General features: G+C 49.7%; 1 protein-coding gene across 3 annotated transcripts in view; it reads left to right on the top strand.

Annotated features, from left to right (window-relative positions):
• The window catches only part of LOC102070796 (uncharacterized), a 34473-nt gene that overhangs the window by 17691 nt on the left and 3264 nt on the right, over window positions 1–13518 (top strand). For all 3 annotated transcript variants that reach the window (XM_074552849.1, XM_074552850.1, XM_074552851.1), the window contains 14 exons: window positions 931–1269; window positions 1630–1759; window positions 1890–1983; window positions 2856–3006; window positions 5279–5441; window positions 6099–6224; window positions 7215–7283; window positions 8021–8143; window positions 8429–8584; window positions 9179–9232; window positions 9923–10140; window positions 11578–11654; window positions 11794–11904; window positions 12719–12805. In XM_074552849.1, the coding sequence (XP_074408950.1) occupies window positions 1095–1269; window positions 1630–1759; window positions 1890–1983; window positions 2856–3006; window positions 5279–5441; window positions 6099–6224; window positions 7215–7283; window positions 8021–8143; window positions 8429–8584; window positions 9179–9232; window positions 9923–10140; window positions 11578–11654; window positions 11794–11904; window positions 12719–12805 (1734 nt within the window). In that variant the 5' untranslated portion in view covers window positions 931–1094. The remainder of the gene's footprint in view (window positions 1–930; window positions 1270–1629; window positions 1760–1889; window positions 1984–2855; window positions 3007–5278; window positions 5442–6098; window positions 6225–7214; window positions 7284–8020; window positions 8144–8428; window positions 8585–9178; window positions 9233–9922; window positions 10141–11577; window positions 11655–11793; window positions 11905–12718; window positions 12806–13518) is intronic.

Below are 13518 nucleotides of genomic sequence, written 5' to 3'. Positions count from 1 at the left end.
CCCTCGGAATCAGTGCTGAGATTTTCCCTCCCAAGTGCTGTAACGCCATTGCTGGTGGGGAGGGATGAGATGGAGGATGCTGGAGTTTGGGAATGGGGTGAAATGAGGGATGATTGAATTTGGGAAGGGGGATGCTGGAGTTTGGGAATGGGGTGAAATGAGGGGTGATTGAATTTGGGAAGGGGGATGCTGGAGTTTGGGAATGGGGTGAAATGGGGAATGCTGGAGTTTGGGAATGAGCTGAGCTGGGGGATGTTTGAGTTTGGGAAAGGGAGTGGGAGTAGGGTTTTTATTGTTGTTTTGGGTGTTCCTGGTGTTGCTGTTGAATGTTTTTCAGTCTGAGCAATCTGAGTTGCTGTTAACAGGAATTGTTGTGGAATTCTGGAACGGTTTGGGATGGGAGGAGCTTTAACAGCAAAATTTGGGGAGGATAAATATAAACACACACAGCACTACACAGTGATAAAGTGAGGCTTTGCTTTATTCTGGCCAGGATGGGCCACGGAAAATATTCCATATACAGATGGCTCTTTGCTAGAGCCTGCAGATTTATACACACAAAACCCAAAGCAGTTCCTGTTCATTGGTCCCAAATTTAATGCTGCATCATTTCCAACAATCCAGTCCCACCACTTGCCATGGGCAGGGACATCTTTTACTTGATCAGGATGTTCCCAGGCACATCCAGCCTGGCTTTGGACACTCCCAGGGATCCAGGAGCAGCCACAGCTTCTCTGGGAACCTTTGCCAGGACCTCCCCACGCTGGCAAGGAAAGGATTTGTCCCAAAACCCCCTCTAACCTTTCCCTGTCAGTGGGAGCTCATTCCCCTTCTCCTCATTCCGCAGCCATTCCCACCAAACCCACCAGAAGAACAGCTCATATGATATTTTAAAATTTTTTGTTCTTTTTTTCTTCTCCTTATTTTCAGTGTTCCTTGAGCTCTGGATGGAAGCTCCAGTGGGTTTTGAGGTGCTGAGTGCACTGAGGATGAAACATCTGCCTCCAGTGTAATTTACCCGGCAGAGAAGAAGAATTTGGGTCTGAGAGGAGTCTTTTTCTTCCCTTGTTCAAGAAAACACCTTCAAAGTACAAATGGACAGCCAGTGTTACCCTGGTGGCTGCCAGGTGGTTCCAATTTGGAAGCTGGTGGCCGTGTGGCCATCAGAAAAGGAGGCAGAGGAGGACAACGTAATCCTGATCAGTGATGATGATGAAGATGAAGGGGACAGCACCCAAGGCAGTTCAGTCCTGTTTGTGGAGCCACAGGGTAAGAGCTGTTCCCTTGCTGCTGCTGGAGTTCCCTGAAAGATTTGGGGAATAAACTGAATTAATTCTGTGTTATGCTTGAAATCTGCCCTTGTGCTGCACAAGTGAATAAAACCAGGAGGAAATCCCCAATTTTTTAGGGATATCTTTGATGGCACCACTTCAAAGGACGCTGCTGTGTAGCTTTAAAATACTTCAAATGGAGCTCAGACTGGACCTTTTCAGCTGGGTCCTTTTTGATTTGGTTTGATAGTTCATGGAAGTTTTGTGTGCCATTCTGTCAGATCCCAAAAAAATGTGCTGCACAGTGTTCAAAACGTAAATCTCAGTTATTTCTAACGCTGCTTTACACCTCCTGCAGAGAAGTCTCCCCTGGAAGAGGAGAAATCAGAGGAGCTGGTGGATGAGGAGGGGGATTTGGTGGTCACCTACTGCAAACAGGCCAACGTGATGCCCCACGCCAGGCACGACTGCAGCACGCAGCCCTTTGAGTATGTGCAGGGCTGGGCTGTCCCCTCGGGGCTCCCATTTCCCTCATTACCCTCTGTAACAGCTGCAGGCAGCAGCACAGCTGGGTAAGGATGATTTTCATGATGAACCTTCTGCTTTTCAACCTTGCAGGAGGACTGAGAGTGACACTTGCTTCCCCCTTGGGAAAAACGCAGATATTTGTGAGCAGTGCTACTGCTACATCTGTGACAAACCGGCTGCTGAGGTAAGGACAGGAGACAAAGCTGGATCAGATGGAGCTTTAGGCAAGCCCTGCCTTAGCTCAGGTTCTTGGCAGCAGCTCTGTGCCTAAACCACTCTGGCTCATGAGTTCTTAAGGTCAGGTCTGATATCAGATGAGTTATTTATTGAATAGGCAGGAGGGAGCAGGAAAAAGGGCTTTTAACAGTTATTTATTACACAGGATGGAGCAAAGCAGGTTACATAAAGCAATGCACAATGGCAAGGTGTCTGTATCATAGAAATAGGATAGATTAGGGCTCAGTAACTCTACACTCCCAGGAAAGAGTTAAGGGCTTTAAAAGAATAACACAGGAAATTTGATTAACAGCTCCTCATAACTATTAAAAGTGTGGTTCTGTTGGGGTTTATTTCTAGTCTGGATAATTGTTGGAGTAAACATGCATTTATTTATCCTGTTTGCTTTGGGCACACAGTGCATTTTATAAAATCAGATTACTAAATCAGACATTTTTTAATGAATTAGAGAAATGCCAGCTTTCTGTCCTCACTGGAGTTAGGAGTGGGGAATTGTGTGGGGGTGGTTTATTTGCTTGGACCTTTTGTGAATTTCAGGGGACTTTGAGCTGTGGGCAAAGTTGGGGTGAACATGCAAAGACAGGGCTCAGTTCCCAGTGGGGAGGGTGCCAGCCCTGAGGCTCTCTGGGAAGGGCTCAGCAATGACAGGTAATCACTGAGGGGCTTTTTTGAAATGATTGCCATGATATCAAACTGTTGCCTGTCAAAATATTTATTCAGGTTCAAGGAGGATAAAAGGAATTGTAACCCCTCACTCAGTGCTGAGGGGAAAACACAAAAACCCAGCAACCTCTTGCTATTTTATATTTTCTGACATAGTGCCAGCTCTGGACAGTCCCTTCCCTGTGCCACTGCAATGCCCACAACAAGAGCGACTTCTGGAAGGCACAGAGGAACTTTGCCCTGGCTGGAATCCTGGCCACCTTCAACCTGGAGCTGCTGGAGCTGGACACGGAGCTGCGCCGAGGGGGTGGGTGCTGTGAGCCAGGGGCTGGGGCTGCTCAGGCCTGTCCTGGCTGCTCTGTCCCTTCAGGGGCCTGGGGCTGCTCAGGCCTGTCCTGGCTGCTCTGTCCCCTCAGGGACCTGGGGCTGCTCAGGCCTGTCCTGGCTGCTCTGTCCCCAAACACCTGGGGCTGCTCAGGCCTGTCCTGGCTGCTCTGTCCCCTCATGGACCTGGGGCTGCCCAGGCCTGTCCTGGCTGCTCTGTCCCCAAACACCTGGGGCTGCTCAGGCCTGTCCTGGCTGCTCTGTCCCCTCACAGGGACCTGGGGCTGCTCAGGCCTGTCCTGGCTGCTCTGTCCCCTCATGGACCTGGGGCTGCTCAGGCCTGTCCTGGCTGCTCTGTCCCCTCATGGGCCTGGGGCTGCTCAGGCCTGTCCTGGCTGCTCTGTCCCCAAACACCTGGGGCTGCTCAGGCCTGTCCTGAGTGCTCTGTCCCCAAACACCTGGGGCTGCTCAGGCCTGTCCTGGCTGCTCTGTCCCTTCAGGGACCTGGGGCTGCTCAGGCCTGTCCTGGCTGCTCTGTCCCCTCAGGGACCTGGGGCTGCTCAGGCCTGTCCTGATTGCTCTGTCCCCTCAGGGACCTGGGGCTGCTCAGGCCTGTCCTGGCTGCTCTGTCCCCTTAGGGGCCTGGGGCTGCTCAGGTCCTGTCCTGGCTGCTCTGTCCCCAAACACCTGGGGCTGCTCAGGCCTGTCCTGGCTGCTCTGTCCCCTCACAGGGACCTGGGGCTGCTCAGGCCTGTCCTGGCTGCTCTGTCCCCTCAGGGGCCTGGGGCTGCTCAGGCCTGTCCTGGCTGCTCTGTCCCCAAACACCTGGGGCTGCTCAGGCCTGTCCTGGCTGCTCTGTCCCCAAACACCTGGGGCTGCTCAGGTCCTGTCCTGGCTGCTCTGTCCCCTCAGGGACCTGGGGCTGCTCAGGTCCTGTCCTGGCTGCTCTGTCCCCTCATGGACCTGGGGCTGCTCAGGCCTGTCCTGGCTGCTCTGTCCCCTCAGGGACCTGGGGCTGCTCAGGCCTGTCCTGGCTGCTCTGTCCCTTCAGAGACCTGGGGCTGCTCAGGCCTGTCCTGGCTGCTCTGTCCCTTCAGGGACCTGGGGCTGCTCAGGTCCTGTCCTGGCTGCTCTGTCCCCAAACACCTGGGGCTGCTCAGGCCTGTCCTGAGTGCTCTGTCCCCTCAGGGACCTGGGGCTGCTCAGGCCTGTCCTGGCTGCTCTGTCCCCTCAGGGGCCTGGGGCTGCTCAGGCCTGTCCTGGCTGCTCTGTCCCCTCAGGGGCCTGGGGCTGCTCAGGCCTGTCCTGGCTGCTCTGTCCCCTCATGGACCTGGGGCTGCTCAGGCCCTGTCCTGGCTGCTCTGTCCCCTCAGGGACCTGGGGCTGCTCAGGCCTGTCCTGGCTGCTCTGTCCCCTCAGGGACCTGGGGCTGCTCAGGCCTGTCCTGGCTGCCCTGTCCCCAAACACCTGGGGCTGCTCAGGCCTGTCCTGGCTGCTCTGTCCCCTCATGGACCTGGGGCTGCTCAGGCCTGTCCTGGCTGCTCTGTCCCCTCAGGGACCTGGGGCTGCTCAGGCCTGTCCTGAGTGCTCTGTCCCCTCAGGGACCTGGGGCTGCTCAGGCCTGTCCTGGCTGCTCTGTCCCCTCATGGACCTGGGGCTGCTCAGGCCTGTCCTGGCTGCTCTGTCCCCAAACACCTGGGGCTGCTCAGGCCTGTCCTGGCTGCTCTGTCCCCTCATGGACCTGGGGCTGCTCAGGCCTGTCCTGGCTGCTCTGTCCCCTCACAGGGACCTGGGGCTGCTCAGTCTCTGCCCTGGGTTACAGCTTGGCAGCTCCACTCCAATCCTTGGGGAGTTTTTAAGGAGTAAATTGCTGTTCCTGTTTTCTTTTTCCATGCTTGGACCAGGGATGGCTTTGCAGGTGCAGATTCCTGCTTTTCTCATCTGGAGGAATCATAGAGTGGTTTAGGGTGGAATGGAGCTGGAAGATGATCCCATTCCAACCCCTTTCCTTGGGCAGGGACATTTCCCACTATCCCAGGGTGCTCCAGAGCCTCCCCACCCTCCCAGGGAACAGTTCCTTCCCAATATCCCACCAAAATTTCCCCTCTTTCATCAACAAAGCTTTCCTGACCAGTAGAACTGGATGCAAACAATTCCCTAAATAACTTCACATGGGGAACTTTGATTATTGATTTTGGGAAAAAAACATGCAAAACTCTTTGTGTAATTTTTATTTTTTTTGTCTTGTCTCTTAGGAGATCTGCTAGAAAAATTCATCAGGGATCTTTCTGTAGCCTATAACAAATACCTGACAGGAGAAAGGATCTGTGCCCCAGGGTATGAATGCTGCTGCCAGCCAAAGCTGCCCCCGGGGCAGTGCAGGCTCTGCAGCTCACGGAACATGGAGGTGGTGTACAAGTAAGTGACAGCAGCTTTGGGTTTGTCAGGGCACCTTTGATTTATTTTATGAGTTGTAATCAAAATTGTGGCAGCAAAAATAGAGTGGAGAGAACTTGTATGGTGAGCAAGATAAATTGCATTGGGCTGTGGTTTAAAATCCCTCTTCAGTGTGTCTGTAAATCTGTGCTGTGCAGGACACCTGAGGATCTGTGATTGTTATAGCCTGGGAAAGTGGGAACCCAGGGCCTGGGCTTTGGGGTGGCTTTAGGGGATATTCTGAGGGAATCCTTCCCTGGCAGGGTGGGCAGCCCTGGCACAGATGCCCAGAGCAGCTGTGGCTGCTCCATCCCTGGCAGTGCCCAAGGTCAGGTTGGACATTGGGGCTTGGGACAGTGGAAGGTGTTGGGGTTGCAATTTAAGGTTCCTTCCAACACAAACCATTCTGGGATTTTTTATTATTTTCTTTCTTAGAATGAGTTTCACCTTTTCACTGGTATAACAAACCTTCCAAATAGCCAAGTGTTGGTGGTGCCAGCCCCTCCTCAGTGTGCTGGAGATCTCTGAAGGCAGTGCTGGGCTCTGAGTGCTCTCAGGCTGTGGGATGGCCACAATTACTGCTTGTTTAGGAAATCCATTTGCAGACCCTTGATCTTACAGGCCACTTGACTTTCTCAGGTATTCTGATGTTTTCGAGCTGGTAACAAGATTTTTAAATCAGGCAGACCAAGAAAGGCCCAAAGCTGCTGCTGTCATGCTGCTGGGAGCAGCTAAACAGATTGCCCTGCACAAAGACCCTGCTCTGTAAGTACCTGGCCCACAGAGAGTGGGGCATCTTCCTTCTTCCCTCCAGGGGAGGGGAATTAATGAGACAATCCTGGGGGTTTGTTTATTAGGAAAGTGGAAAAATCCCAGGCCAGGCTGCAGCACAGCAGGAGGAAGATGAGCACACTGAGGGAGAAGAGAGATTTGGGAAAAAGAAAAGCTTGGAAAAGTTCAGCAGGAATGAGTTTGAGATCTCTGTCAAAAATCCCTGCCAAGGGAAAGGCAGATTTAATATTAAACAACAGAGTTGGTTGGCAAGATTTGCTGCAGTGCTTACAGGAGAGCTTAGGGCACAACAAAGGCAAACAAGCAACAACAAAGCCGAACATAATCCAGGCATTCAGCAAAGGAAACGAACCGGGAACCACCGAGGGCAGTGAGGGACAAAGGGAACACAAACATGAAAAGGAAACTCGGCCTTGAAAGCTTAACAGCACTCCCACTTAGCAGTACTTTAAATTATACCTAAGCTTAGCAATTCAACAGAGAAACAGCACTGACACCTAACTGAAGCTTAGTTTAAAACTTAACCTTAGCGATTTAAGGGGAATAAACTGTAACAGCATTTAACCTAACTTAGAACTCCGAAGTTAACACTTAGCAACTCAGCAAAACAGTTCTCAACAGCACAAGGAGCTTTGCTTTGTGAAACCTGAACATTTTGGGGTTTAAGTTCAGGGGTTTTGGTAGAAGAGAAGGAAATGATGTCTGGGTTGGTTTGAAAGAGCAGCTCCCTGCAGTTCCTGCTGAGGAGAGATCTAGATTTGCAAGGAGCAGGCTGCATTTGTTACCCGGGAATTTTTCACTGTTTTGCACTTCAGCACTTGTTTCAGTCTTTGCAGGAATTTTTTTCAGCATGCCAGCTTCCAAGATTTTTCCTTTAAAAGTGTTTTCCTCAAGAGTTGAGCGCAGAGAAGGGGAAAAGGCAGGAAGGGGAGGCAGGCATTAATTGGGGTTGGTTTTTTCCAGGCTTAGGAGCTGTCAGAACCTTAGCCACACTGCTTCCCTGAGGATTGCTGTCCCATTTCTGTTCCAGAGGTGAGCTTGGTTTCTTTGCTGGGTTCAGGTGACAAATCCCCTGCTCAGAGGCACGGGGGAGGCCAGAGCAGGCTGTGGTTGTTGCACCAAGGAGAGGCCACAGCCTGGCAGGGTTCCCCTGGGGTGGAGAATGAGGACACCCAGCTCCCCTGGCTTCATTCACTTCCCATTTTAGCTCTGTCCTTCACCTTTCCCCCCAAATTCACCTGCCACCAAGGCTGAGGAGTGAGGAATTCAGTTCTTGCCAACCCAGTTCTATATTCTCACCTTCTCTGGAGCTAATGACAGGTACAACCCAAATCCTTGAGCAGTTCTCATTTTAAATTGCTATTCTTGATTTTTTTAATTTCTGACTTGGAACAAAAAAGGGAAGAGTTTGTCTTTACCTCTCTGCCAGAATTTTAGAGTAAACTCTTCTTTTTTATCTCCACTTCTCAAATACAGAAATGGTTCCAGGAGCAGGGAAGGTGCAGGAGCTCAGGCCCAGCACAGTTTGAAGTGTTTGCTGTACATATTCCTTGGAGATCTTTGTTTTAAAGCCTAAACCCCACAGGACCTTGTACAATAATAATTTCATTATTCACTACAAAACTTCAAGCAGAAATTCACATTCAGATCCAAACAAAAAAAACCCCAAACTTGTGCAGTTTCCCATATGATGAAAAAAAGACAATTTCTTAGTAACTCACCTCATTTTAAAACACCCTTTTTGAATTATTTTTCTTTTCCAATCACAGGATCATAACCCGACTTCAGAGGATGCTGGTGTTGTGTGACTTCCCAAAAATTCTGTTCAACAAGTTTGTTGAGTTTTTCCAGTCCATCTCCCTTCCCTGCCACTGCTATGCCTTCTCAAACAGGTGAGTTCTGGGTTCTCTGAGTGTGTTTGGATCCAGTGCAAGGTTCTTTCCCTGATAATAAAAGTGGGAGCATTTTAGAGGAATATTTCAGTATTTGCTGCTTTCCCTGTTTGCTGTTTGATGCCATGACTGAGCTGTTCTCCCTAAAGTTTTATTTCCTTTCCCCCAGAACTGAGCTCTAACCCCCAGAATGTTTTATTAATCAAACTTCACAATCCTTAAAGCAGCTAATTAGTCATGTACAACAAAACACAGTTAAAAATTACTTTATTTTTATTTTTCCAGCTTGAATGTTTTGCCCTGGGACCACATGCTGCTGACCACAGTTTTAAAAGGCCAGAACATCACTGGGCAGAGGAGACAGAAAGGAAGGAAAACCCACCTGTGGGAGGCTCTCCCTGTTGTGGAGGCTCGAGTGGAGAAGCTGCTGGAGAAAAAGAAGTGAGATTGGTTTGGCTTTTCCACTCTGAAAATTCAGTTCTTGTATTTTGACTGCTCCAAACCTCTGCACTTTGGTATAATGGGGAAACACAAAACTGTACTTTGGTATGGGGAAACACAAAACAAACTCTTTGTTAATTTTTTTTTTTTTCCTCTCAACAAGGCCAGGAGCTGTTTGAAGTCACTCAAAGCCCTTTGAATGCCTGAGGACCAAGAAATGATTGCTGGAGTGGCTCATTTCTGTGTCTCCAAAAACTCTGCAGGTTTTACACGTTGATTTTCCAAGCAATTCCTCTTCATCAGAGGCTGACAAGTGGAAGGCAGCCAGAAGAGTGTTCTGGGTCTTCAGAAAATCCAATATTGCAAAGAATCCAGTCCACTTAAAGAATTCAGCTGCAAGGCAACCTCTGGTTTTATTTTGCCACAGCTGAGATAATCTGGGAGTAACCTGTAGGAATTTATTTCCAGCTGTGTTTGTGTCCTGCTGTGCTGTCCTGCGTGGGAAGCTCTCCTGGTTTGCTTCCTTCATTGTGTGCCCTGGGCACAGTTCTGCACTTGTTCCCCTTCCTTCTCACCTTCTGTCCTTCTCCCCAGGTACAAGGAAGTTGTTCGCTACCTGAGAGCTGTGAAATGCAATGAAAACCAAAGGTAAAGGGCTTTTCCTTTTCCCTGTCTTTTCTTCTTTTCTTTTTCCCTCTCTTTTCCCCTATTCCCTTCCCTTTTCCGCTTTTCCTTTTTCCTCCCTTTCTTTTTCCCCTCTCTTTCCCCTCCTTTTCTTTCTCCTCTCTTCCCCCCCTTTTCTTTTCCCTCTCTTTTTCCCCACTTTTCCCTTCTTTTTCCTCCCTTTCCTTTTCCCCTCTCTTTTCCCCTTTTCCTTTTCCCTGTCTTTTCCTCTTTTCTTTTTCCCTCTCTTTTCCCCTATTCCCTTCCCTTTTCTGCTTTTCCTTTTTCCTCCCTTTCTTTTTCCCCTCTCTTCCCCCCCTTTTCTTTTCCCTCTCTTTTTCCCCACTTTTCCCTTCTTTTTCCTCCCTTTCCTTTTCCCCTCTCTTTTCCTCCCTTTTCCCTTCTTTTTCCTCCCTTTCCTTTTCCCCTCTCTTTTCCTCCCTTTTCCCCTCCCTTTTCCCCTCTCTTTCCCCCCCTTTTCCTTCCCCTCTCTTTTTCCCCCCCCTCTTCCCTTCTTTCCCCTCCCTTTCCTTTTCCCTTCCTTTTCCTCCATTTCCTTCCCTGCTTTTTCCTCCCTTCTTCCCCCTCTGTAGTGGTGAAGCCCAACCAGATCTCTCCCCAAATCCTACCCAAACCCATCCTGATGAACCCCAAACCTTCATTTCCTCCTCCCAGGCTCCGCGACCTCCGGGATCTGATCCCGTTCTACCTGTGCAAAACTGGGAATTTCCTGGATGCTGCCCACTCGCTGCTGTTCCCTGTGAACAGCCTGGCCTGCTGCTCTGCCTGCAGGGTCACCCCCTGCCAGTTCAAGGTCTACCTCAAGATCTTCAAGACAGGCTGTGTTCCCTCTGGGAATGACATGCTGGAGACAGGGCCCTGGGTTACAGCTGGTGGGTGTCACTCCTTCCCCTTTTCCTTTCCCTTTTCCTTTCCCTTTTCCTTTCCCTTTTCCTTTCCCTTTTCCTTTCCCTTTTCCTTTCCCTTTTCCTTTCCCTTTTCCTTTCCCTTTTCCTTTCCCTTTTCCTTTCCCTTTTCCTTTTCCTTTTCCTTTCCCTTTTCCTTTCCCTTTTCCTTTCCCTTTTCCTTTCCCTTTTCCTTTCCCTTTTCCTTTCCCTTTTCCTTTCCCTTTTCCTTTCCCTTTTCCTTTCCCTTTTCCTTTCCCTTTTCCTTTCCCTTTTCCTTTCCCTTTTCCTTTCCCTTTTTCCTTCCCCCTTTTTCCTTCCCCCTTTTTCCTTCCCCCTTTTTCCTTCCCCCTTTTTCCTTCCCCCTTTTTCCTTCCCCCTTTTTTTCCTTTCCCCTTTTTTCCTTTCCCCTTTTTTTCCTTTCCCCTTTTTTCCTTTCCCCTTTTTTTTCCTTTCCCCTTTTTTTTCCTTTCCCCCTTTTTTTCCTTTCCCCCTTTTTTGCCTTTCCCCCTTTTTTGCCTTTCCCCCTTTTTTGCCTTTCCCCCTTTTTTTCCTTTCCCCTTTTTTGCCTTTCCCCTTTTTTGCCTTTCCCCTTTTTTGCCTTTCCCCTTTTTGGCCTTTCCCCTTTTTGGCCTTTCCCCTTTTTTTCCCTTTCCCCTTTTTTTCCCTTTCCCCTTTTTTCCCTTTCCCCTTTTTTCCCTTTCCCCTTTTTTTCCTTTCCCCTTTTTTTTCCTTTCCCCTTTTTTTTCCTTTCCCCTTTTTTTTCCTTTCCCCTTTTCCTTTCCCCTTTTCCTTCCTTCCCTGGAGCATGGATTTATTCACTTCACTTAAAACACTCATTTTGTCAGCTCATTTTCTGCTGAAAGCAAAGCAAGAGAAACAATTCAAAGCAAATCCAAATCCCTTCATTGCTCCCAGCATTGCCATGGCATTGGGGGACTTGGCTTTGTGTCTCAGCCATGACCTTGAGGAGCAAACCAAACCTCCTGATGGGAGATGTTTCATCTTCACAATCATAAACTGAGCCTCTGATATAATTTCCATCATCTGTCCTGGGCTTTGTCACCTCTCAGGGTGTCTGCTGCCACAGAAGATTGATTTGGGAGTTGTTTCCTACTGGCAGAATTTCTGGAAGTGTGAGGTCCCTCAGTGTGTGTGATGTCCACAGCAGACACTTGTGTGGGATCACCTGGCCCAGGCTGGATGGTGTCCAGACTTGCCAGCTTCCCAGAGCTCTGGTTTGTAGCTGATGTTCATTCATTCCACCACAAAGCAGAGTGGGTGTTTACAGAGCCAGCTGTAAACACCTGCTGGCTCTGCACAAACAAACCTGTAACCAAATTAATATCCTGGTTGAGTTCCTGCTGAGGAGTGATTGGGCTGTGTGGGGTCTGGGTTTGATCATTTTCATTTCCACCCCTGCAGGCTCTCCCCTGAGGAACACTGTGCTAATTAAGCAGGCACTCAAACTGCTCTACAGCAGCGAGGCACTCTACAGGAATGTGAGTGAGGCCAAAACCCCTTCCTCTGCTGCTCCCTCTCCTTGGGAGGGCAGGATTTACTCTGACCCCTTTTCCTCTGAGTAATTCACCTCTCTGCCCAGATCCCACTTTGTAACACTGAGGTTCTGTTGTTTTTTAGGCCAAATGTTGGAGTTCCTTCATCATGATTTTGGGGAGCAGTGATTTGTTGGAAAAGAGGGGGCACCTGCTCCCCTTAGCCCTGGGAGAGCCCCCCCTGAGCTTCCAAGAGGTACCAAAGAGAGCTGGGAGATCTCCTGCCTTGGGTTTGGACAGGATTCCAGTGCCCTGGTTTGGGTTTGGACAGGATTCCAGTGCCTGGTTTGGGTTTGGGCAGGATTCCAGTGCCTGGTTTGGGTTTGGACAGGATTCCAGTGTCCTGGTTTGGGTTTGGGCAGGATTCCAGTGCCCTGGTTTGGACAGGATTCCAGTGTCCTGGTTTGGGTTTGGACAGGATTCCAGTGTCCTGGTGTGGGTTTGGACAGGATTCCAACCTCCTGGTTTGGGTTTGGACAGGATTCCAGTGTCCTGGTTTGGGTTTGGACAGGATTCCAGTGTCCTGGTTTGGGTTTGGACAGGATTGCAGTGTCCTGCCTTGGGTTTGGACAGGATTCCAGTGCCCTGGTTTGGGTTTGGACAGGATTCCAACCTCCTGGTTTGGGTTTGGGCAGGATTCCAGTGGATGTTGGAATTGGCTCCCTCTCCCAGATGCCAGAGGGAACTTGCAGTGCCCCATCCTGTGCCAGGGTGGCTCTGCAGCCCCTGGGGGTTCAGGAGTGTTAAAGGCAGCTGGAAATGGGTTCATTGTGCCCCCAGCTCAGGCCTGGCCCTGGTTCTGGATCTGTTCATGGTGATCAGAAAGGGCCTGGACAGGGGAATGGCTTCCCAGAGTTGGGAGATGGGGCAGGAATTCCTGCATGGGAGGGTGGGCAGGCACCATCCTCTGCAGAAATGCTGAAGGAGTCACTGAAAAGCTCCTGAAATCCCCATTTCTGGCATGGTTTGGGGAGGATCTGCCATCCTTGTCCCTCACTGTCCCCTTGCAGAATGTGCTGGCAGCCAGTGGCAACTTCCTGGAGGATCTCAAGTCTGGAGTTAATGTCTCTTTACCATCTGCTACTTTCTCTGGTCAGGTGAGTGATGACAACAAGGAATTTGTCCCCAGCACTGAAAATTGTTGGGTTATTAAGAAAAGCTTTCAAGAGAGGCCTGGAAGATTTTTTGGGGATGATCAGATTAAGATTTACACAGTCTGGAGACTGTGTTAAGATTAACACATATCTGGAGCAGATATGGAGGTGGAGAGCTGAGGATCTCTCTGCTCTGCACATCTTCAGGCCAGGAGAAATCTTTCTCCTTGTCCAAGTTGATGGATTTCTAAAGGAGGAGGGCTGGGAATAATTGATTGTGTCCTGACTCCTCCCAGGGTTTGGCTCACACAGGGCACTGGGGCTTCTCAAAGCTCAGAATTGCCCAGAAGTTCTGAATTTCTTTTCAATTAAGGGTTTCAGATATGTGGAACTTGTTTGAAGGTAGCAGGAAAAACATTCCATATTCAATGCAGTCATCTGAGGAGCTGCCTTACTCTTTTTTTTTTTACTTTTTTGGAGGAAATTTCAGTTTATTCCCCAAAGATGTGACTCCTGAGCTGGATTTTTCCCCTTTAATTCCACAGTTCTGCTCCTGTGTGATTTCATTTTTATGTGAGCGCTTTGAGAGCACCAGCAATAAAATCCCTGCTCCATTCCCCTGTGTTTAACTCTTGATAATTTCTTGTGGCTTTGCTGTGTGCCCTCCAAGCTCTGTGGCTGCCCTGGAACAGCTCAGTGCTGGTTTGAGTGGGTGA

Source organism: Zonotrichia albicollis, chromosome 16 (genome assembly GCF_047830755.1).
Source record: "Zonotrichia albicollis isolate bZonAlb1 chromosome 16, bZonAlb1.hap1, whole genome shotgun sequence".
Classification (NCBI taxonomy): domain Eukaryota; kingdom Metazoa; phylum Chordata; class Aves; order Passeriformes; family Passerellidae; genus Zonotrichia; species Zonotrichia albicollis.
This window is presented reverse-complemented; position numbering and strand designations above follow the sequence as displayed.